Source organism: Erinaceus europaeus, chromosome 11, assembly GCF_950295315.1.
Source record: "Erinaceus europaeus chromosome 11, mEriEur2.1, whole genome shotgun sequence".
Taxonomy (NCBI): domain Eukaryota; kingdom Metazoa; phylum Chordata; class Mammalia; order Eulipotyphla; family Erinaceidae; genus Erinaceus; species Erinaceus europaeus.
Genome location: NC_080172.1, coordinates 89861293 through 89886881, shown reverse-complemented (window position 1 = coordinate 89886881; position 25589 = coordinate 89861293). Strand labels below are relative to the sequence as shown.

The 25589-nt window shown below is 38.7% G+C and overlaps 1 protein-coding gene across 2 annotated transcripts in view; it reads left to right on the top strand.

Annotated features, from left to right (window-relative positions):
- The window catches only part of VAV3 (vav guanine nucleotide exchange factor 3), a 351109-nt gene that overhangs the window by 52614 nt on the left and 272906 nt on the right, over nucleotides 1–25589 (top strand). For both annotated transcript variants that reach the window (XM_060202170.1, XM_007528282.3), the window contains exon 2: nucleotides 17759–17875. In XM_060202170.1, coding sequence (XP_060058153.1) covers nucleotides 17759–17875 — 117 coding nt within the window. The remainder of the gene's footprint in view (nucleotides 1–17758; nucleotides 17876–25589) is intronic.

The following is a 25589-nucleotide window of genomic DNA, read 5'->3' as shown; positions in this document are numbered from 1 at the left end:
AAATTCTTTAATTTCTTATGATAAAGACAGTCATAAATGCTAAATGCTTCAGATTCTTTCTTTTATACATAGTTAAAAAGTAGGGATTATGGTTCTGGGAACATGGTATAAATAGAGTCTGATATTCATATATATATATATATATGTACTTTTAAAATTAACTTCTTATTAGTTTTTTAATATTGATTTATAAAACTGTAAGATAATAGAGGTCTAATTCCATAATGTTCCAATCACTAAAGTTCAGTGTCCTTATCCCCCACCACTGGAAACTGCAGTAGTTCTCCCAAGGTGACAGATATGGGCTAACCTTACCTCTCTGTCTTTCTCTTACTTATTTCTGGTTTTCCCCCTGTGTGTACACACACACACACACACACACACACACACACACACACACACACACACACACACACACACACACTTTTTTTGGCCCGTTTTTCCCCCCTCTGGTCCTGCCTTCACTTCCTTTCCAAGTCACACTTACACTTATTACTATTCCCAAGTGTCCTCCTTTTTTTCTTCTTCTCTCTCAGATAAAAGAAGCATTGCTTGGCTTTCTCGTGTTTTCCAGGTTTGCTTTTATACCTTTGATGGTATAAAAGCAAGATTCCTGCTGACAAATGCTTTGGGCCCTAGTGGAATGGGGGTTCAGAGCCTTCTGCTTCTTTTCCCTTATCATTTATTCCTGTGGGAGTATAGATCAAATTTTTTTGGGGGGTGAGGAAGGTGGTAGTTTTTGGCTTCTGTGATTCCTTCTCTGCTGGACATGGACTTTGGCAGGTTGATCTATACCCCCAGCCTTTTTATGTCTTTCTTTAGTGGGGTAGTGGTCTGGAGAGGTGAGGTTTCAGGACACATTGGTGAGTTCATTTGTGTAGGTAGGTCAGGATGGAGTTATAGTAGCATCTGGAACTTGGTGGGTAAAAGGCAGTAAGATAAAAGGCAGGGTAAAATGTTTATAAAACAGGAACCAAAAAGTATGTATAGAGAAGATTAAAATAGGCCCCTTCGGGTGAAAGGAAGCTATGAAATCTATTTTAGGTATGTTTGTAGGGGCCCATGTCTATTAAACTTTGAGCTTGATAGCTAACATGGGGGTGGGCTAGAAATATTGTCTGGGAAGAAATATTGTCTGGTGTCAGAACTGAGAATAGAACTAAGAAGCAGGATTAAGGCAGAGAGTAGCTCTCAAACTTGAAGAAGATATGTAAATACAGTTGACTATTTACTACATCAGTTTTACCCAGGGCTCATATCCATATTTAGCACAGGAGTCTAAAACTTCTGAGTCCTTGGCAGGGTGAGCTCACAGTCCATGGTCACAGCTGGGAACATACTAGGCTGCACTCACATCAGGACTAGCCTTCCTTGAGTGGCAGATTTAAGATGACCCAGCATCCCTGTAGAGAGTGGGGCAGTCCTTACCATTGCTTTTTTAATAGTGATAGTAAGGTCTTGAAGAGGCCCACAGAAGGGCTAGTGATAATGTTCTTGATGGAAGTGACAAGTGATGGTAGAGAGAGAGGGATCTATTAGAGGTCTAGGCCCATAGTATCTGTGGGGAAATCCAAGGATTCCCTGACTAGGACCTCAGGTGATAGGGTAGCCTGGAAATGGTCATAAAGGCCATCATTTTTTTTTCAACAGCAGGTGATAAACAATGTGAAGAAGCAGTTTTAATAACATATGTAAGCTATGATTTTTTTCTTTTGAGTAATCAAATTGACTCTAGCTCCCATATCATGCCCCCATGTTTCCCTCCAAAGTCTGAAATTTGGGGGCTTTATTTTTTAGTCAGTGTGACTCTGCTTGTAAGCTCCTACTCCTGACTGTCCATTACTCCTTTTTATTTTTTTTCACTCTTAAGTTTCAAACTTAGGGAAATAATTCAGCCTCTTCCTTTTGGTTTCCCAAATTCCTCTAATCCTTATTATAAACATTTGGGTTGGTAGCAGATTTTTTGGTAATGGAAGACAGAGGGACTTGAATCAGTGGTAAACAGTCTGCAATAACTTTTGTTTTAAACATGACTGTTGAATCCATTCATTAGCACTATTTAAATATGACAAAAAAATTCTAGGGGAGTATAGTCAATCTGGCAGCTTTAAATAACTAAAGCATCAGAGATATGACTTTATTCTCCTTTGTTCTTGGTGCTACTTCTATGGGGAAAATATTTGAGAGGCACATTTGATCATAAACAAATAGCTTGATATTTATGATGCCTGTCAGTTACTTTTCCATAGCTTATTGGTAAAACACTGTAGCATTTGACATTTGTTATGAAAAATAAACAATTAGTCGAAATGAATTTTTTTGTCTTTAATTTTTCATTACAGAACACTATAATTATTTTCACTTCCTCTCATCCTCTTTTTTCTTTTTTATATTTTTTAATTTTTTTAATTTAATTTTTTATTTATAAAAAGGAAACATTGACTAAACTATAGGATAAGAGGGGTGCAACTTCACACAATTCCCATCACCAGAACTCTGTATCCCACTCCCTCTCCTGATAGCTTTCCTATTCTTTAACCCTCTGGGAGTATGGACCCAAGGTCACTGTGGGATGCAGAAGGTGGAAGGTCTGGCTTCTATAATTGTTTCCCTGCTGAACATAGGTGTTAACAGGTCGATCCATACTCCCAGCCTGTTTCTCTCTTTCCCTAGTGGGGAAGGGCTCTGGGGAAGTGGAGCTCCAGGACACATTGGTGGGGTTGTCTGTTCAGGGAAGTCTGGTCAGCATTACACTAGCATCTGGAACCTGGTGGTTGAAAATAGAGTTAACATACACAGCCAAACAAATTGTTGACCAATGATGGACCTAAAGGCTGGAATAGTGCAGATGAAGAGTTGTGGGGGGGGAGGGGGGCTTCAATTTGTAGTTAGCTAGTAGGCATATTTTAGTTATATTCCAAATCATCCTCTTTTCTCTGCCTCTGTGATATTTCTTCTCCTATGAGTTCCTGGCAAGATTTAGGGATCACTTTGCCTTCCAAACAAAGAATTTCTCAAAAATGGAACTTCATGTTTAAAGAAATTTGTATCCCTCCACTGCTAATGAGATTTTAGCTTGTTTTTAACTGGGATATCTGGAAACTTGCACTGAAATTCCCTGCAGTCTGTCATAAGAGGACAAATCACTGAACATTAAGTTGGTGCCAATTTAAATCTCTACTTTATCTTTGCTTGAGAACTGATAGTTAAGCCTTAAGTGTTTTTTACATTATTTTTTTTCTTTTCCGTTTTCTTTATTTTTTATTGTGAGGTTAATGGTTTAGAGTACAGTTGTTGGCATATGGGTGTAATTTCTCATCTACCTATTTAAGAGTTCTACTTGCATATATTTCCATTATGAAATATTATATAAAAGTAGCAGTATTTATTAAGAAAAATATGTGTATATATGTATACACATACATATATGTATATATATAAGTACATATATATGTAAATGTATAGATGATATATATGATCCACATCAGGTAAAATTTTTACATATAGGTCACTTATTTTTTTCCCCTTTTGTTACCCTTGTTTTTTTTTTTGTTACTGTTGCTGTTGTTGTTGGATAGGACAGAGAGAAATGGAGAGAGGAGGGGAAGACAGATAGGGGGAAAGAAAGATAGACACCTGCAGACCTGCTTCACTGCCTGTGAAGTGAACCCCCTGCAAGTGGGGAGCTGTGGGCTCAAACAAGGATCCTTCCAGAAGTCCTTGTGCTTTGTGCCATATGCGCTTAACCCACTGTGCCGCTGCCCGGCTTCTGGTCACTTCTTATTTTTAAAGTAGATATATATTTAAAACATTTTATTTATTTACTGGATAGAGGCAGAGTGAAATAGAGAGGTAGGGGAGATAGAGAGGGCAAGAGAGAGACACGGCACCGGTTCACTGCTCATAAAGGTTCCCTTCTTTCGGTAGGGGCCAGGGACTTGAACCTGGGTCCTTGTGCATGGTAACGTGTGCTCAACCAGTTGCACCATCACCTAGCCCCCTTTAATTATTACTGATACCAGGATTGTAGTACAAATTTTACAAATTACTACGAAAGCTGGAAAAAATACTGTGATTTATTTTTAATAAAGTAGATTGTGAAATCGTTATAAAGTGGAGTTTAAATCATAAAGACGTCTCTCAGGTTAGAGTGAAAAAGTGGAAAGTATAGTTTGCATAATTTGGGGGTGATGCTAAATTAGGAGCAGAGTGGTTGCAGCTAGAATTACAATTAGAGAAGTTAAAAATGTGGGCAGAAAATAGACTGTAGTTCAGTACAAATTATATCTGATTTATCTGTTCCAAAATTATCCAGTGTATAGAAAAAAACATGCTGAGAAGTATTAATAAAGAAAGTAATGTTCTCCTTTGTACATGAGGGGGAAAAAGAAGGGACATAGATTGCTTAGTTTAGAGCTAAGTATTCTGCTGATCTGAATGGCACATTAAACAATTTTGTCTGTTATGTTTATAGAAAATCTCTCTCTCACTCTCTGTCTCTCTTTTCCTGAAGATGAGATTACTTGGGGGCAAGTGAAGTTCATTTTGAGTTTCACTATGGATTATGTCTTTCAACAGAGAATATGTCCTAATGTCATCTGTTTTATTTCATTATGCCAGAAGGGTATAATAATGTCACCAAGATTATAAAGCAGCCACTAGTTATGTCATTTTACTTTACACACAGGAATTAACACAGTAGTTTTAAGTATAATTCTATGAGCATTTGAAAAATAATCTCCACATTTTTTGAGCTACAACCAGAGTAATAGATTGGCTGTTGTTGTCCAGATAATTTGGTGTTTGAATTTAATAATAATTTCAAATTTAACATGGCACATTGACTATGCCATGGAGTGAGGTGCAAAGGGTGCTGGGAGCTGTGGGGAAACTGCACAGACTGGAGAGGGTGGGGACTCTTAGTTGTGCTTCAGTGAGTAATAACATATGTAAACTATATGTCTATAAAGGAGATATATGTCTATGAAGGAGAGGGGATTTCCAGGAGGTGTGGCCCTGGAATAAATGGGACAGAATTGCCTCTCCTCCCAAAACAACAAATAAATACAAGAGACCCAACTGAAGTTATAACCTACAGCTGAAAGTTCTTCAGCCTCAGGTGGGTGCTCACGTGTGGTTTGGGTGAAAAGGGGTGCGGATTGAATAACAGCAAAGTCAAATCAGAGTTCTGGGCTGCATGGGCGCTGAGCTGTGCCATTTTGGCTATTTCACTTTAAGCACAGCAAGCAAGTAACATTGTTCCTAGTGCCAGAAGAAAAGAGACAGGGGCTTAAAACCTCTCAATCTTTGACTTGGGTTTTTTAGCCTTCTGAGTTTAAGATAAGGACACAACATAAAACAGGCCATTTGTGACCACAAGGAGGCTCAAATCAACCACCCCTCCACCCCATCCCATCTGGCGCAGATCATACAAACAAGAGAAACCTAGAAACTACAATAGCACCATCTGCTGGACATCAATAACCATCATAAAAATGCACAAGCAGAGAAACAGAACAGCCAACCATACCATATCAGCCAGTCAAAAATGAAGCTGACAAAATCCAAGCAATTAGGGATTTAGAGAGACTCTCAGAGACAGATTACAGAAAGCTCATTATGAGGACTCTCCAAGAATTTAAGCAAGGATTAAAAGAGCATATTACTATGGATTTAAAACATGCAAGAGAGGAGCTTATAACAGAGTTCACTAAGAATCTTCAAACCTTGAAAGAAGAACTTCAGTCAGAACTCACTAAGCAGTTAGGAAGCATGAAAGAAAAATTTCAAACAGAACTACAGGGAATAAAAGACATCTTAACTGCAATCCATGCCTAAGTATAAGGCTTAGGAAGTAGATTTACACATTCAGAAGAAATAATCTCCAATCTAGAAGATACAGACAGTCCACTCTTTCAATTCAAAGATGAGGGAGAGGAATGGTCCAGAAAGACTGAAGCAACTCTCTGTGAAATTGCAGATTCCATCAAATGATCAAATATAAGAGTGATAGGTATATCTGAGAAGGAGGACAAGGCCAAAGGCCCAGAGTCCATTTTCAGAGCAATTTTAGCTGAGAACTTCCCTCACTTAGGAAACCATCAGAACATTCTCATTCCAGAGGCAGAATGATCATTCAGATTTATAAATACAAAAAGACCAACACCAAGACATATTATTGTAAAACTATCAAAAGTCAACAACAAGGAAAACATTTTGCTGGCTGCTAGGGAAAGGAAAAAAGTTACATACAAAGGCAGATCTATAAGACTTTCATCAGATTTCTCTTCACAAACTCTAGAGGCAAGGATATAGTGGAATGACATATTCAGAGTTCTAAAGGAGAGGGAATTCCAGCTACGAATATTGTATCCTGCAAAATTATCCTCCACATATGAGGGAGAAATAAAGGTTTTCTCAAACATTTAAGAACTAAAGGAATTTGACACAGTCAACCCCACCTTACAAGAACTACTGAATCGAGTCCCACAAGAAAGGAGGAAGCAAAGGAATACACGTTGCAAACACCAAGTTGCAGATGCTACCATGATGCCAACCTGACTCCTTTGGACAGACAACCCCAACAATGTACCCTGGAACCCCACCTCTCAGAGCACTGCCCCACTAGGGAGAGATAGGGACAAGCTGGGAGTATGTATCAACCTGCCAACGCCCATGTTCAGTGGAGAAGCAATTACAGAAGTCAGACCTACCACCTTTTACATCCCACAATGACCCTGGGTCCATGCTCATAGAGAGATAAAGAATAGGAAAGTTTCCAGTGTAGGGGATGGGTTATGGAACTCTGGTGGTGGGACATGTGTAGAATTTCACCCCTCTTATTTTATGGTTTTGTCAGTATTTTCGATTTTTTATTTTATAAATTAGTTAAATTAAAAAAAGAAAAAGAATAATGGAGAGGAGAGGGTGCATAAAAAGGGGCTACCTTCAGTCAGACTTCCATGTTTTTGTTGGCATGCAAAATTTTATTCTTTTAGATGAGACTTGAACAAACTTTTTCTTTTTTCTTTGAATTAATGGATTTGTAAGATCCATCTCTAAATGAATGCAACATACATTAATTTTTCACCACAAGCTTTTTCTTTATTTTGAGTGTTGTTTCCAGTGAGGAGCCATCACAAATTCCCTCTTGGAGTAGCACAATTCAGTAATTCTCTTTCCCTGATTTGCGAATGACTATTTTGACTGGTGTTCTGTTCCAAAGAGTAATGCTACCATGTCTACTATCTGCTGTCATTAAGTTCTTACTACACCATTGTTATTCTGTTAGTGATGTCATTGTTATTGCCAATTTATTCTTTTTAAAGATTCATAACTGCATTTTTTAAAATAACTGCATTTTAACTACTGCGTTCTACTGACTTTTTATAGTCTGCTATAAAAAGAATCCACCACTAAGAATCCACCACTCCAGGACCCCCTCCCAATTTTGTTTTATTAGATATGACAGAGAGAAATTGAGAAAGGACAGGGAGACAAGGAGAGGGAGGGAGAGATAGACACCTTCAGACCTACATCACTGCTCATGAAGTGAACCCCCATAGGTGGAGAACTGGAGTTCAAACCAGGGTTCCTGCACTTGGCAATATGTGCACTCAATCATGTGCACCACCACCTAGCACCTCCCCCTATCTTTTCTTATTAAAGCCACTGACACAGATTGTTTTCTGATAGCAGATTAACAAACTTCGTTAAATAGATACTTCAATTAATTTTGACCTCTTTACTTTTAGGCAATCAGGATTTTGGTATAAGAGTTAGAGACATACGAGAAGGTCTAAAGATGCTATTTGCTTATCTTTTCTTTGACTGGGGGCTAATGATAGGGTTGTTAGATTTGCTTTTGAAACTGAGGGTTCTATATTTTTTTCCAGAAGAGTGATTTATAAGGATAGAAACTGTTGGAATCAGTAGAGGGACTGAATACATATTATAAAGCAGTTTGGCCACCGGGACTCTGAAAGCCAGTTAGAAGACCACCATTGAATACAGTTCTAAAGCTGGCAATCCAGGCTGAAAATGACATTTAGGATTGTAGCTCCCTGATATTTAAATTCTTCATTTTGTTTATAGTTATTAGGCATCACCAGCTTCTGTAAAATTATTTGAGGTATGTAAGTTAAGAAGATCTATGAACATATTGACATGAATAGGATGTAACGATTTGATATAAATTTTCAGAGTTCCCTACCAAGAGATTTCTGTTTTAAATTTTTATTATCTTTTAATTTTTATTTCAATGAGCGAGAAATAAAGAGAGAAAGAAATAGTGAAAGAGCAGAACACAGCTCAATTCTGGCCTGTGGTGTGGTGCTGGGGGTTGAACCTGGGACCTTGGAGCCTCAGGCATAAAGTCTTTTCAGTTAACCACTATGCTTTCTCCCCAGCCCTGATTTGTTTTTGTATACAAATAAACTGCATTATCACTTTCTGATGTAATTTATTTGTCTCTGTTACAAAAGATGGGGAAACATTGCTGAAATAAATGTAGTCTCTACTCTTAAAAAAGTTAGTTTCAAATGACAAAAAGATTTAGTCAGAATAGTTATTTCACGGGTGCTACAGAGTGACTAGGATGCATTTTAAAGTTTATATTTATGATTCAACAGAGTATGTGTCGACCTGCCAATGTTCATGTTCAGCAGAGAAGCAATTACAGAAGCTAGACCTCCCACCTTCTGCACCTCATAATGATCCTGGGTCTGTGCTCACAGAGGGATAAAGAATAGGAAAGCTATCAGGGGAGAGGATGGGATATGGAGTTCTGGTGGTAGGAATTGTCTTGTCATATGCTCTTGTCAATATTTCCATTTCATAAATACAAATTAAAAATATTCATAAATATACTTCACCTCTGGATAAAATGTTTAAAATGACTGCAACTTTAAATGCAACTTAAATTGCTATATATTTTTAAAAAAGAATTACTGGCTTATTTGTTATGAAGAGAAAGAATGAAAAGGTAGGAGCGAAAGGGGACCAGAACACTGCTCAACTTTGGCAGAAGATGGTGCCAAGGACTGAACCTGTGACTTGTAGGATTTCAGGGATGCAAGTTAAATTACTATGTTCTGAATAAGTAATAAAAATGTTATTGGACCGGGGAACTATAACAGTGGTAATACGACAGATTTTCATGACTGAGGCCCCAGGTGCAGTCCCTAACACGGCCATATGCCAGACCTGAGCAGTCATCTGCTGTCTCCCTTTCTAATTGTACCCATGTGTTGACAACTCTATTATAATCCATTAGTCCCCTAATAAAAGTAAAGAACAATAAAATAAACTATATACTAAACAGTAACCAAAATGGAAATATTATGTTTCCTTTAGTGAGATTAGGGTTGTCTGATTTAGTGATTTGACTACAACATTGGAGCTAAGAAACACCATCCTCCACTTCTGGCCATCCTCGCTGAGTGACTTCTGTAGTCTTCATTTATATATAAGAAAAGGATCAAGGTGAAAGCAATTCAGAGATGTTGTACTGATCTGATCCTGTGTGAAGCATAATTTGAAAACAATACAGAACTCACCTGTAGAGATTGCTTTCTTCATAGGACAATGGGAACGATAACCCTGCTAGTGGGTCATACAGGACAAATGAATTTTCAAAAGCTGTTGAACTTAGGTTACTCAATTTTAAAGACAGCTGTGCATGTAAAAGTAGAGAGGGGAAGCTATGGTATAAGAGCAGAAAGGGAGAGCTGTGATTTATTCACATCTCCTTGCATGCCTTTCTGCCTACAAGGATGTCTATTCTACAGAGGGTGGTGATTGGGACTTCTGGAGAGGAGTTACAGTGACAGGGGGACTCCAATGCATAGAAAAATCGAAACCGAAATTAATCTAGGCAGGAAAACTCGTGTATCTTCATACCTATAAATAGACTTCAGTATAGTCTTTTCTGTGCCTTTCAAAACTGCCAGCTAACCTACAATGACCATTCCTCATATTATTTGAGTCAGTTCTCACTTTGATGATTTAAGCCCAATTTTCAAATTTAGTCTCTCCTTGGAATGGGATAATGAGTATTCAACTAAGTTAGAACTTGAGAACTTCTTTATCAGTCATCCTGGTTGTCAATGGTCCTTGTGAAAATTACAGTAAGTTGCTTCTTCTTCTAGCGTTTGCCCTTCTTCCGTAGCCAGTCAATAGCGTCAGGTTGAGCCTGATGTAAAGTTTCGAGACCTCCTTTGAAACTGGAGAGGTAGCAGTCGTTGACTATGTGGGTCATAGTCTGTCTGTAGCCGCAGGGGCAGTTTGGGTCGTCTCTGGCTCCCCAGCGATGGAACATAGCGGTGCACCGGCCATGGCCTGTTCTATAGTGATTGAGGAGGGCCCAATCATAACGTGCTAGGTCAAAGCCGGGTTGACGCTTGCAGGGGTCTGTGATGAGGTGTTTGTTCTTTAACTCAGCTGACTGCCAACTCTGTTTCCAAGAGTCTGGAACAGAGAAGTTCAGTGTAGGCATAGGGGACCAGATTGGGTGACGAGACGTCAAGCGTTGAACAGGGTGGGCGAAGATATCCGCGTATATTGGCAGGTCCGGTCCAGCGTAGATGTGGGAAATGAACTTAGATGATGCTGCATCCCGACGAATATCTGGCGGGGCGATGTTGCTAAGAACTGGCAGCCATGGAACCGGAGTGGAACGGATGGTTCCAGAAATTATCCTCATGGAGGAATATAATTTGGAATCAACCAAGTGGACATGGGGGCTACGGAACCATACTGGGGCACAGTATTCTGCAGTGGAATAACATAATGCCAGAGATGATGATTGTAGTGTGGAAGTGCTCGCGCCCCATGAGGAGCTGGCCAGTCTTGCAATGATGTTATTCCTCGCACCCACCTTTGCTGCAGTTTTTATGAGATGTTCGTGAAATGACAGGGTGCAATCGAGAGTTGCTAAGCCTACTTGATTGTGAAACTGTAGAGACCTGGGCAGGGGTAGGTAGCATAATGGTTATGCAAACAGACTCTCATGCCTGAGGCTCCATCAAGTCCCAGGTTCAATCCCCTGCATTACCTTAAGCCAGAGCTGAGCAGTGCTCTGGTAAAAAAAAAAAAAAAAGAGAGAGAAAGAAATAAAGAAAGAAAAAACTAGAGACCTAGCCATGAGATGTCATTTCTCATTGAGTTTGAAATAACTCATTTCACAATAAACAGTGTGAAGGTTTTTTTCTGTTAACACAGCTCATCAATTATTATCAACTTTTAGAGAAGCGAATATTTATTTTTTCAGATAAAAAAGGAGAAATGATCCTGTTTGTATTATTATAACTAAGAAAAGTTTGAAATGACTCTAAAAGAAAAAGGAAGCCATACACTGTCTTTTTTAAAATTTATTTTTTATTTAAGAAAGGATAAATTAACAAAACCATAGGGTAGGAGGGGTACAACTCCACACAATTCCCACCACCCAATCTCCATATCCCATCCCCTCCTCCCCTGATAGCTTTCCCATTCTGTATCCCTCTGGGAGCATGGACTCAGGGTCATTGTGGGTTGCAGAAGGTAGAAGGTCTGGCTTCTGTAATTGCTTCCCCGCTGAACATGGACATTGACTGGTCAGTCCATATTCCCAGTCTGCCTCTCTCTTTCCCTAGTAGGGTGGGGTTCTGGGGAAGCAGAGCTCCAGGACACATTGGTGGGGTCTTCAGTCCAGGGAAGCCTGGCCAGCATCCTGATGTCATCTGGAACCTGGTGACTGAAAAGAGAGTTAACATACAAAGCCAAACAAATTGTTGAGCAATCATGGACCCAAAGCTTGGAACAGTGGAGAGGAAGTGTTGGTGGGGTACTCACTGCAAACTCTAGTGTACTTCTGCTTTCAGGTATATATTTTGCAGTAGTTTATGGATATGTGTGAACATATGCTTTCTCTCACAGAACCTGGTCTATATCTAGGTTTTGGGACTTTGTTAGAAAGTGATCCACCTGGGATGGAATTAGAGAATACTAAGGTCTCACCCGAGTAATGAAGCTGAAGGGTTGTCATTCCACACGTGAAGTCTCTGGACACAGTCTGAGCTGAAGCATGTTGAGGTGAGGTGGCAATCATTGCGTTGATTAGGTTGCGATCGGCAGATGCAATATTATTTGATATGGATTGGGAGAGGCATGCAGGAAAGTGGGCCCTATCCTAAGGTACCAGGACTGGGGGAAATATAGGCTCTATAGTGGAGATGTGAGGTTCCTGCTGTCTTAGGGTTCAAAAAGACAATGGATAGTTAATGTTATCATCACATTATTTGGTAACAGCTATATACAAGATACTAGGTACTATACAGCAAACCCTAACAAAAGAACTTTTCAAAGTTAACCCAATTACCAAATAATGTGATGATAACATACGCTGTTTTAAAGGAGTAGAGGCGGGAGTCGGGCTGTAGCACAGCAGGTTAAGCGCAGGTGGCGCAAAGCACAAGGACCAGCATGAGGATCCCGGTTCAAGCCCTGACTCCCCACTTGCAGGGGAGTCACTTCACAGGCGGTGAAGCAGGTCTGCAGGTGTCTATCTTTCTCTCCCCCTCTCTGTCTTCCCCACCTCTCTCCATTTCTCTCTGTCCTATCCAACAACTACAACAATAATAACTACAACAATAAAACAACAAGGGCAATAAAAGGGAATAAATAAATAAAATAATTATTTTTTTAAAAAAAATAAAGGAGTAGAGGCTCAGAGTGCTGTAGTAAATTTTTGCAGCCTGACCTTTAAATGTTTCTTTCTGTAACATCACTATTACTGTCATTGAAGTCATAATAATGGAAGTTTCACCCTAAAAAACTGAATTGAACAGGCAAGGTGTCTTCACTGGCATGAGTGTAGTCCAGGTTCTAGTCTGGTGATCATATGGGAAGCATTAATGGCCTTGGTGGAAACTCCAGTGTTGGGTTGGGCCTCCCTCCCCTCCCCTCCCCTCCCCTCCCCTCCCCTCCCCTCCCCTCCCCTCCCCTCCCCTCCCCTCCCCTCCCCTCCCCTCCCCTCCCCTCCCTTCCCCTCCCACTTCCTTCCTCTTCCCCTTCCTTCCCCTTCCCCTTTTCATTTTCCTTCCTCCCTCCCTTCCTTCCTTCCTTCCTTCCTTCCTTCCTTCCTTCCTTCCTTCCTTCCTTCTGTCTTTTTCTCTTTCTACCTGATGAAAGAAAAAAAAAAAACTGCTTGAAGCAGTGAAATCACATATGTAAGACCTCAGCTATAAAAAAAAAAAATCTGTCTTCTGATGTGGTAAAATATGAAATTAACAGAATTAACTATTTGTTCCCTAGAAACATAACTTAACTCTAGACTTAGTTTTTGGTTCACAAGAAAGGCAAGTGGTAGAGGAATAGGTTTAATGAGAACCATGAAAAAATAGTTGGAAAAATGCAAAATGGAACATTCTATAGGAAAACTGATCTTAACTCTTCAAAATATCAATAAAAAAGGAATAAAGGTAGTCAGATTTAAAGTTCAAATATACTGCAAAAACACTGCAACCAAGTGTAGTGGGTAAAATAACTATTAGATCCTAGATCAGAAGATTGAATCACTTGTTTATACATAGTGTGAAAAGGCATTAGTGGGTAATTCATAGGGGATGGATATTAGATAACACGCAATCGTTGCTCATTTATGTAGATGTAGTAATGGTATTGTAGATGTGTCCTAAAATTTCCTCATTCCTAGGAATGCATTGCTTTATCTATGGTTTCAAATAATTCAGCAAAATAAAATTTGTATTAGAGAAAACATTGCCAACAAAAGCTTACACAGCCACATACTACAGTTGTTGAATAGATGGGAGAGTTCATTGCACTATTCTTTCCATTTCTCTTTTTGCTTTTTTTTTTTGGTTGAAATAAAAAAAATAGTCTGAAAAAAGAAAAAGTCCACATAATGAGAACAAAGAAAAAGTCTTGGGTGAATAGGTAAACCTGCAGGCTCAGCTCTATCTAGACTTTCTGCTGGGGCTTTAAGGGGTCTATCTGTCCCTGGACTCTTTATCTGTCCCTGGACTCTCTTCCTTTACAAACCTGTGAGTTAAAGACCCATGAGCAGCAAGTGTAAGCCTAATGGTCTTAGAAAAATTTTGAATAACTAAAAATATTCAGGTAAGCTAATAGAGAATCATGGGGGCAGTAATACTTATTTGTTTTCAGCATTTCCAATGTCTGGAACATTGTAGGCATTCAAAAATTGTTGACTGAAAAAAAAAAAAGGAGGACTAAATGAGAATGCACAAGTGATCTTTTTAAAATCCTGTTTCTATTTGTTGAATCTAATGGAACAAAATTATTTAAGGCAAAACTAAAGATTGATTCCAGTAGTAAGAGAAGGCCTATTTTTACTTTCTGGTATGTATGCAATGATGATCATATTTTGAATATATAACATATATGGTAACTCAGTAACACTCACTTTTTTATGCATTAATGATCAAAGCTCCTCTCTTTAGTGGGACTACCATAGTTTTCCCTACACAGTACGTATGTAGGGATTTGATGAGAAATCTTCATAGGGTGACATATGTAATTATGCTTTGTTCCTTGGTGAGCTATGAGTTGGGCACTTAATTATGTAAAAAAAATATTTCAAGAGAGCAGTTGCACAATCCCCAAGAGAGTAATTATTATCTATCTTGGCAGAATGCAAGGCTTTTAATCTGTAAATAAGCAATTCTGTGTGGAAGCTACATGCAGAGTTAGTCTGTGTCTTAAAGGTCTCATGAATTTTTAAAAGTGAAAGCAGTAAGTTCATGTGCTGCTACCTTTGTGCTTCACAGTGTTGATGATGTTTCCCTTGTGGTTTTAACCCCTCTTGAAATATTTAAGCCTTCAAGAAGGTTTCTTGTAAAGGGAAAAACTGCCTCTGAGTTAAGCTCATGAGGAATCTGTATGTTTCAAATGTAGTGGAAGTAAAATGTGCTTTCTGTAAATTAAAAAAAAAAGATGATATACAAAACAGCAAAAATTAAACATTATCCTTGCTATTAAAAATTGAGACAAGAATTGTGTGGAGTTGTACCCCTCTTATCCTATGGTTTTGTCAGTATTTTCTTTTTATAAATAAAATTTAAAAAGTGAGACAAGGATATAATAACTGACTTATAGTTTTTTTTCTTTATTGAACATTATTAATATGTTTTTAAAATGTGGCATTGCAGCTAATAGTTGCAGAAGGAATTAATTAGCTTTAAAGGCATGCTTGTATTTTGTTTGGGTTGATCTGAGTACTCTAGATTCTGAAAGTATTTCCCCCCCTAAGTTGTCTATATGGCCTACTTTATTCTTGTCTCTCCTATTAGTGTTAAGGAGTTGAGAAACCTTTTTTTTTTTTTTTTTTTTTTTTTTAGCTGTTTCTCCACTTGAGCACTAGATCCATTCCATTTTCTTTACTTTAGAATTTCATTTAGGTCAATGTTTCTCTTGTCTGAGCAGTTTTTTGCTCTCCACTGTAGGGAGAAGAGGAGATTTCCTCCTCATCCCTGGTTCTTCTCAGACGAGTTTAATAATCAGATATTATACTGATACTAGGAGCGCACAAGCACAAATATAACTGCATGCACATGGGCAAGCTACATAGACACAGATCCCAGGATCAGTGAAGAGAAAATGCGGTTTCATGTCCTGAGCTAAGGAATTGGGGCAGGAACCTGGGGATTTAAGAAAGAGGAAGGGGAGTGAGCTGGGCAGTGGCACAGTGGGTTAAGGGTACATAGCTTGAAATGCAAGGACTGGCTCAAGGATCCCCTTCTAGTCCCTGGCTCCCTACCTGCAGGGGGGTCTTTTCACAGGTGGTGAAGCAGGTCCACAGGTGTCTGTATTTCTCCCTGTCTTTCTTTCCCTCCTCTCGATTTCTCTCTGTCCTATCCAACAACAATGACAGCAATAACAATAATGATGACGATAAACAACAAGGACAACAAAAGGGGAAAATAAAAAAGAAAGAGGAAGGGGGCACACGTGATGAGAGTGATTCATATAATGGAGGCCAGATGCACTGTAATTGTGTCTGCCCTGCTATACAGGTAGATTTCTCAACTAAAGATCTGATGAAAGTTGAAAGATAGCATAGTGGTTATTCAACAGGATTTTCATGCATGAGGCTTTCAAGTATGAGGTTCAAAGACAGCATAATGATTATTCAAAAGGATTTTCATACACAAGGCTTCCAAGTCTGAGGTTCATTCCCTGACACTGCCATAAAACAAAGCTGAGTAGTGTTCTGGTATAAACAGATAGTTAAAAAAATATTAGAATTCATCTAGCAAACTGATTAGACCTCTAGTTTTCATTTTTGTAGATAGTTAAAGGAGTACTAATAAGTTTCTTCTGAGCCTGCATGGTCTTAATTGACCTCATCTCAATATAACTCATATGCTGAAGGGGCCCATTTGGCAGAGGCTGATCCTTCATAACCAAGTTATTCCATCAAAAGAGAAACATGTTGTAAGAATTTCCATTGTTGGGAGTCGGGCTGTAGCACAGCGGGTTAAGCGCAGGTGGCGCAAAGCACAAGGACCGGCATAAGGATCCCGGTTCGAACCCCGGCTCCCCACCTGCAGGGGAGTCGCTTCACAGGCGGTGAAGCAGGTCTACAGCTGTCTGTCTTTCTCTCCTCCTCTCTGTCTTCCCCTCCTCTCTCCATTTCTCTCTGTCCTATCCAACAACGACTACAACAACAATAATAACTACAACAATAAAACAACAAGGGCAACAAAAGGGAATAAATAAATAAATAAATATATATATAAAAAAATTAAAAAAAATAAAAAGAATTTCCATTGTTTTCAAAGAGCCCTTCTTTGATCTCTCTGTTGTCCTACCTCCTCAATTCCCTGTTCCCCTTTATGGTAAATAGCATCATTCTCTCTTCCTGTTACCTGGTCCCATTTCCTTTCTAGCTCTGCTCTTACCTCTTCTTCTCCTCACTCACTCTACCGTAATCACGTTGACCCCTTCCACAGACATACTCCAGTGGGTGCTACATTACACTGAATACTCTGTGTTGTAACTCTTCATGGCTCACTCTTTCAACTCTCTGCTAAGCTATCTTCTCAGTAATCCTTTCTCTATCTGTCCCACTTAAGGTCACTGCTGACATCACCATAAGTTCTGATCTCTCCTCCTGGCTCTTTTTTTTTTTTTTTCTATTTCACTTATAACAATATATATATTTTTAAAGTTTGTTTTTTATTTGTTTGTTTCTGAGTTTGTTGTTTTTATTTTTTAGAGTGGAAGTTTTATGAAGTAAAAAATTGTGTCTTGTTTGTATATGTATCTCCTCAGCTTGGGCCATGATGGTGTTTGATCAACAAGTAATGATAAAAAAAATAACGACGGGAATTGGGCAGTAGTGCAGAGGGTTAAGCGCAGGAGGCTCAAAGCACAAGGATCAACATAAGGATCCTGGTTCGAGCACCTGGCTCCCCACCTGCCTGCCGGGGAGTTGCTTTATAAGTGGTGAAGCAGGTATGCTGGTGTCTATCTTTCTCTCCCCCTCTCTGTCTTTCCCTCCTCTCTCCATTTCTCTCTGTCCTATACAACAACGATGACAACAATAGTGATTACAACAATAAAACAACAAGGGCAACAAAAGAAAATAAACACTTTAAAAAATGATGAAAAAATAAACCCAATAACCAGCTATTCCTTGACATTGTTATAACATCCTAAGTTTAACAAAGAGGATTGACAACATTCAGGATAATTTGCTCTATACTATATACTAATACCAATTTTTATTCCTCAGTTTCTTTGTTTGAAGAACATAAGGACATTCCTCACGGCTTGTTGTGAGATATTTGGAATGAGAAAGAGTGAACTCTTTGAGGCATTTGATCTGTTTGATGTCCGTGACTTTGGAAAGGTAATTAAATTTTACTTTTTATATAATTATTAGGGAAAATTTACTTATTGTTTCTTGTTAAAGTAGAATTTAAGACATACATTCTATCCTAAGTGGTATAGTGGTCTAATTGTCTGCATTAATATATAGTTAAATTTCAGTGTTGATGACTTAACCAAGAAAAAAAAAAGGAAAAGTGTAGGTATACTCAGCAACAAATGCTGCTTGAGATGTGTACTGTTCTTTATTTGAAGAAGTATAAGCATGCAAATATAGAAGCATTTTATCCAAAGGTAATTGTTCTTACTGACTATCTCAAGACAGAATTGCAATGTTCTATCCATTAAGTGGTTTGCTGGGTTATCTTGTCTGAAAAGTCTCCACTCTTCTCTATACCTGATTCTTCTCTATCTCCTGATTTGTGGAAGTTGGGACTGTTATTGATATTTTCTGAATATGGTGATTTGGAGATGGACTAAATTACTGAAATGTTAGAGGTTGTTGCTTGCATTTCAGCAGCATTCATTGTGTTGGATTTCAATCATATTTGCTACATAGAAATTATTCTAATGTTTTCTGTTACTACTTGTGTATATACCCAACACTTGTGATGTAGAAGCTGATAGAAATCACTCTTTGGAAAGCTATGATAATTTCTTTTGATGCAAATAGGTAAGAAGTAAAACTTTTAGCATATAATAAATCATAGGAGAGTCATATTTTAGTGCCTGATGACATAATTGTACAAATGAGTACATTAAAAAGGTAAAAAACAAGCAGTAATGAGACGTGTCCCTTTACTCTTGTAATTCAGGTGGTAGTATAATATCAGACAGCTGTTTGAGAATGACACTTTAGTTTTGAAGTTGTGTTTAGTTTATAAAATGAAAGCAAAGCAGTGGGCTGGGTTTTCTTGGAACTGGGAATAAAGAAATAGCACAAACATGAAACAGACATATATGAAATTGGATGCTGACATATAAGAACTGTAGGGAAGCCACTAGCCAAGGAAAAAGAAAACTTGGGTTCCTAACTGGAAGTCTCTGGATTTCTCAGCCATCTGAGAACCTTCCAGTTTGGAAGTCCAAATAAAAGCAAATGGTTATAATAATACAAATTCTAAGACCCTCCCCCACACACCCACCCCTTGTGTAAAGCTGTGATTTAAATGTATTAAATGTAAAAAAATTCATGGAGGGTAAAGTGTGATACTAAACACAGGGATTGAAAGTCAAGCTTCCCAGTAAGGAGGTGGTGGCATGTTTGACTATGACCATGAAGTAAAGTTGTGAGAACAAAGGAAAGTCAAATATAATCCAAATTAGGCAAATAGTTCTATACAATGTTGACCTGGAAAAACATTAAATATTTCTTTTTATGTTCTTTGTTTCCCCCATCCCATTAAAAAATTTTGGGTGGGACTTGGAGAGAGCACCATTATATCAGAATAGACTCTCATTCCTGAGGCTCTGAGGTCCCTAGTTCAATCCCCAGTAGTTCCATCAACTGGAGATGAGCAGCACTATGGTTTAAAAAAATTTGAGTTTGTGTATTTCAGTTCTCTATATTCCACATGTGAATGCAACCATCTGGTAGTGGTCTTTTCTTTATCCTTTCTTTTTTTCTTCAGTAGTTGTGTTTCATTTAATTACTTGCTCACTAAGCATAATCACTTCTCATTCCATCCGTTTTGTCCTGAAGGACTCAGCATTGTCTTTTTCCTTTTCAATATTTTATGTCTTTATTTTACTGAGAAAGAGTGGGGGAAAGGAGAGATAGAGAGAGAAGGAGAGAGATACCAGTGTACTGCTCAGGTCTGGTTTATGGTAAATAAATTAGGGAATTAGGTTGAATTAGGGACCTCAGAGCCTCAGAGTTGAAAGACGTTTTGCATAACCTAGAAGCTGTGTCCCCAGATCAATACTGCCTTTTTTAACTGCCAAGTAGTTCTCTAGTGAGTATATGTCCCAGGACTTATTTACCCAATATATGTTTATGGGCATTTAGGTTGTTTTAATGTTTCCATGTCTATTGTCAATAAAGCACCCATGATCATAGAGGTGCATATGTCCCTTTGAAATAGTGTTTCATGCATTATGGGTAAATGCCCAAAAGTGGCACTGATGGATTATAAAGTATTTCCATTTAATTATTTATTTACTGCTACCAAGGCTATTGCTGGCACTTGGTGCTATGAATCCACAACTTCAGTTCACCATTTTTTTCCTGTTTTTTTTCTTTCTTTCTATTTTTATTAAATAGGACAGAAATTCAGAAGGAAGGTAAGATAGGGAGTGAGAAAGACACCTACAGACCTGCTTCACTGCTCACGAAGTGTCCTCCCTACAGGTGGAGAGCAGTGGCTCAAACCCAGGTCTTTGCACGTGTTGATACATGGGCTCAACTAGGTGCACCACTGTCTAGCCCCCTCCATTTTTATTTAAGAGTTCTCCATAATGTTATCCATAATGGTTTTACTTGTCTTTAAGGCCTTGAGAAAATTATGATGGTTATCCTTGGGGGATTAAGAGACACAGAACTTTGGTGGTGGGAGTGGTGAGGAACTATGCCCCTAATATCTTGTAATCTTGTAGATCACTAATAAATTGCTATAAAATAGGCATAAATATTATGTATTCTTTTATTTCCCCTCTGCTTTATATTTAAATGTTTGTTTATTTATTTACAATGATCAAGAGAAAGGAAGGGGAGAGGAAGAAAGGGAGAGGAATAGAGTATTGCTTAGCTCTGGCACAAAGTCTGGGGCCTCAGGCATGCAAACATACATCTCTTTGGGGGAAATGAAACAACAAAATGAATTGAGAAATCAAAAGTGAAAACAAAGTCTTGACTTTTTAAAGCTTTTTTTTTTTTTTTTTTTTTTTTTTGCTTGGTGCCTGCACCATGAATCCACCGCTCCTGGAGGCCATTTCCCCCCCCTTTTTGTTGTAGCCTCCTTGTGGTTATTATTATTGCCATTGTTGATTGTTGTTGTGTGCCGCGGAGAAGAGAGAGAGGAGGTCCGGAGCGAAGAGGGAACACAAATCTTTATTTGCGCTGGCACCTCAGAGTTGGGTGCTAGAGAAACAGGTTGGGCCACGTGGAGGTAGCGAAAATGGCCGCCTCACGCAGTAACCTTTCCTGCATCTGAGCACTGAAGTGGAGCGCTGGCAAGTGAGTGAGGTGCAGAAGAAGAAGGGCTTTTATAGGAGCAGCTTTCGTGAGAATGGGAAGAGGGAGGAGTAACCATAGCACTCCAGGATAGGATAATAACTCTCATGAGAATGGGAGTGGGGAGGAATGACCAAAGCACTCCAAATATCGCGGGTAAATAGACAATGCCCTGAGGGCACAATATGGTGGAACAGGCACTCCGAGAATGTCCCAACTCTCGCAGGAACTAGCAATAGCCCGAGGGGACAACATGGCAGATGTGACTGCACAATTTCCCAGCAGTTGATGTTGTTCATTGTTGGATAGGACAGAGAGAAATGCGCTTAACCACTGTGCCACCGCCCAACCCCCTTTTTAAAGCTTTTTAAGGAGCTCTTAAGTATTCATTCTAATTAGCAAGAAATGGTATTCACAAAAAGCTGGCAAATTGTGAACTATGTAGAAATGTATATACTTATTTTAGTGGAATGGCACTGCATACTGGATTAGACTCAAATTTTTGTAGGATTTTTAAGATCATACAGAATTGAAAGGAAAGTAATTAACTGTGAGCTTCTCAAGGGTAAGTGTATTTATGACTACTTTAAGTATTTTGACAGTGCTAAGTCTTAAATACTTATGCTTGGGATTGTGGTTGAGAACTTGATCCTATACTAATGCTTAAAAGGGACACACATTTTTGTTTCTGCCAAGACTAGTATAGCTATATTTTCATAATTAGAGTTGATATAGTTCTAAATTTATTTATATATTTATTTATTCCCTTTTGTTACCCTTATTGTTTTATTGTTGTAGTTATTATTGTTGTTGGATGGGACAGAGAGAAATGGAGAGAGGAGGGGAAGACAGGGGGAGAGAAAGACAGACACCCGCAGACCTGCTTCACTGCTTGTGAAGTGACTCCCCTGCAGCTGGGGAGCCAGGGACTCAAACTGGGATCCTTACACTGGTCCTTGGGCTTTGTGCCACGTGCACTTAACCCGCTGAGCTACAGCCGGACTCCTCAATATAGTTCTAAATTGACCTCTGTAAGTGAAGTGATTTGGGTTATTGAGTCATAATTTACCAGAACTACTACTGATAAGCATTGCCACTGTAAGCAAAATTATCAATGCTACCACTTATTGATCACTTTCATTTTCCCAGGTATTTTTTTCTATCATTATATATATTTTTTCTTTAATCTATAGTACTACTCACCTCTGGTTTATGATGGTAACCAGAGATTGAACCTGAGACTTCAGAACCTCAGTTATTGAAGTCTTTTTGTATATTGTTATGCTATCTTCCTGGACCTTTATATAATTTTTAATTTTTTAAATTATTTATTTTTCCTTTTGTTGCCCTTGTTGTTTTGTTGTTGTAGTTATTATTGTTGTTGTTGATGTTGTTGTTGTTGGATAGTACAGAGAGAAATGGAGAGAGGAGGGGAAGACAGAGAGGGGGAGAGAAAGATAGACACCTGCAGACCTGCTTCACCACCTGTGAAGCATCTCCCCTGCAAGTGGGGAACTGGGAGCTCGAACCGGGATCCTTATGCAGGTCCTTGAGCTTTGCGCCACATTCGCTTAACCAGCTGCGCTACCACCCGACCCTCGATTTTTAACCCTCATAATAGGCATGCGACCTAAGTACATTATTTCCCTTATTATAGAAAAGGGAAAAACTACACTGTAAATAACATATTCAGTAGAGAGTAGAACAATAGCTTGAACCCAGTTATGACTGATTCTCTATTGTCTAGTCACCCTGTAGATACTTACAGTATGTGTCATGTGCCAACAGAGTCTTATGTGCTCTCTGTGTTTATTAACACAGTGCTGGGTTAGTTCCACAATGTAGGTACTATTTCGATTCTGTCTTGTAAGAGAGAGAACAGGGATAAATCACAGTTTTTAATCTTTAACTTGATGAAAATGGTGTTAATTCAGAGATGAGGTGATTCTCAATACTGACTGAATTTTAACAGAATTATACAAGATAATTTTTCTCTCCATTCCCTTGAATTTAAAATTTCATTTAACAAAAGATGCAAAATATCCTTATCTGTCCATTGCCATTTGCCTCGATTCATACAAATAGTGGCATCTAGTATTCATTTGCTCTTTACCCCTTTGCCTAAGAATTTATTAATTGTAACACTATCTTATATTTTTATAGAATTTTGAAGACATTAGCTTTAACATTTTTTATTATATTTGTTTATTTATTTGATAGAGACAGTCGGAAGTGAAGAGAGAAAGGAGGTGATAGAGAGGGAGAGAGACAGAGAGTCACCTGCATACCAGCTTCACCACTCACAAAGCATTCCCCCTGCAGGTGGGGAGCAGGGCTTGAACCTGGGTCTTTGAACACTGTAACTTGTGTGCTCAGCCAGATGCGTAACCACTTGGTCCCTTAAAATTTTATTTTTTTAAAGTTTTTTTGGTTTTAATTATCTTTATAATTTATTGGATAGAGAAAGCCAGAAATAAAGAGGGTAGAGGGAGATAGAGAGGGAAAGAGACAGAGAGATACCTGCAGCCTTCCTTCACCACTCCTGAAGCTTTCCCCCCCGAAGGTGGGGATGGGGGTTAGGGGGGGCTCGAACATGGGTCCTTGTGCACTGTAACGTGCACTCAACCAGGTGCGACACACTCAGCCCTAACTATGTTTTTTTAATAGCCTTTAAGTTTTTGATAGAGACAGAAATTGAGACAAGAGTGGATAGACAGACAGACACCTGCAGCACTGGTTTACTGTTTGTGAAGCTTTCCCCTGCAGGTGGGGACTAGGGGCCTAAACCGAGGTCTTTGCATATTGTAACATGTGCACTCTATAGGGCGTGCCACTGCCAGCCGCCACCCTCCCCCCGCCCCCCGGCTGTTTTATGTCACTGACTTCTTTTGATTCTCATTAACAGTTTTGTGAGGAAAGCTAGCAAGTGTGCCCAGTTTTCAGAAGGGGACACTGGGAGAGCTAAGTAAAATAATGATGTAGGTGTCCATGCAGGATCTGGAGCTCAGGTTTCTGACTTCCCAGTCTCTCCTTTTCTCCTCTGTGCACTGTCATTGGGAAGGAGAACGAGTTATTGGAGAAAAGGAAAGGAATTTCTGAAAATAAAAAACACAACTCTCACTGGATATCTACCTAGTTTTATCTTTAGAATGAGTGGAAAGATTTAGGATACTGCCTGAGCCACTGATTCCTATCCTAGGCTTTGATAAGACTGCTTTCTTTTAGAAGCTAACACAATTCTGGGAAGATGTTAATCAACATGGGTCATTATATTTCTCTTAATTTCTGAGTTGATGAAGAATACACATTTTGGGTACTGTAGGAGACCTTAAAGGTAATTTTGCCCTGTAGAGTAACATTGAATGGTTAGTACTGGACTCTTTTATTTGTTGTTGCTCAGGCTATTTATTTCAGTTCAAACTCAGTTTGGGTCATATGTCAGCAAAAATTAGAATGGTTCTGAAAACTTTATATACCTTGATTGAAAAATAATCACTTGTAGGGCTGAGGAATGAGCTTAGTAATGTGAACTCATTTAAGAATATTAGAGGCCTTCAACTTAAGCATAGCTTTCTCTCTTAATATAGTTAAATACTGAAAAAATTTCCCTCAGACGTAGAGTTCTTGTCTGAGACTACTGAGTACTTTTTTTTTTTAAATCTGAGGCTGGGATAGGGGTTGAGGCTTGTATCTAAGAACCTTTATGACTTCTCTCAGGTTTGGCGTTTATGCTTTTTGTGTAATTCTAAAAAATGATTGCTTGCTTTAGAAAAGATGAATCACTTCCCTACTTTGTAATACCAAAAGAAAGGTAAAAATCTTCTTAGATTGAGAAATGTCATTAAAAAACTCCCTCAATGTTTAAAATGATTGATTTTATTATCCTACCTTGATTAGAACAGGATCTATAAACTTGTTTACTTCCATGCTGCTTGTAAAGAATTTTTGTTAGCCTATTAAGATTGTTGTTTTCTGAATAATGACTTGGCTGTTTGGAAACGTTTCCCACTGAGCTGTCTGTTGGCACATTTCTTGTGCAGAAGCACATGGGGTTTTTCTTTAATGAGGCCATTTCTAGTGAGTAATAGACATCATTCTGCGGCTGCTGTCCAGCTGAGTGATGAGGTCAGCTCTTTCTGCTGGTAATCGTGGGTGGGTGTAAGGATCCGCTTCCTACTGCATGCAGACTTCATCTGAGCTACAATATACCTCTCATTTAGAAAGGAATATGTTTCTTTGAATCAAACAGAACCATACCTGGCCAAGTGTAGTTGAATCTGATAAGGTTGTGTGCATGGGTAATAAGGGTTAGAATAGACACTATTAAAAGGAATTCAGGGTATTGGCTCGGGTTGGGTTTGGAATATAAGCAAGGATTTAACTAAGTGGGATAGTGTTGTGTGTTTTGGTTGCAAATGGTTTATGAGTTGGACTTCCTGGTTCTATTATTTAATAATTTATAATATTCGGCTAGTTCCTTTTAAAATTATTTTATTATTATATCTTAAGCAGAACACTGCTTGGCTCTGGCTTGTGGTAGTGTTGGGGGTTGAACCTGGAACCT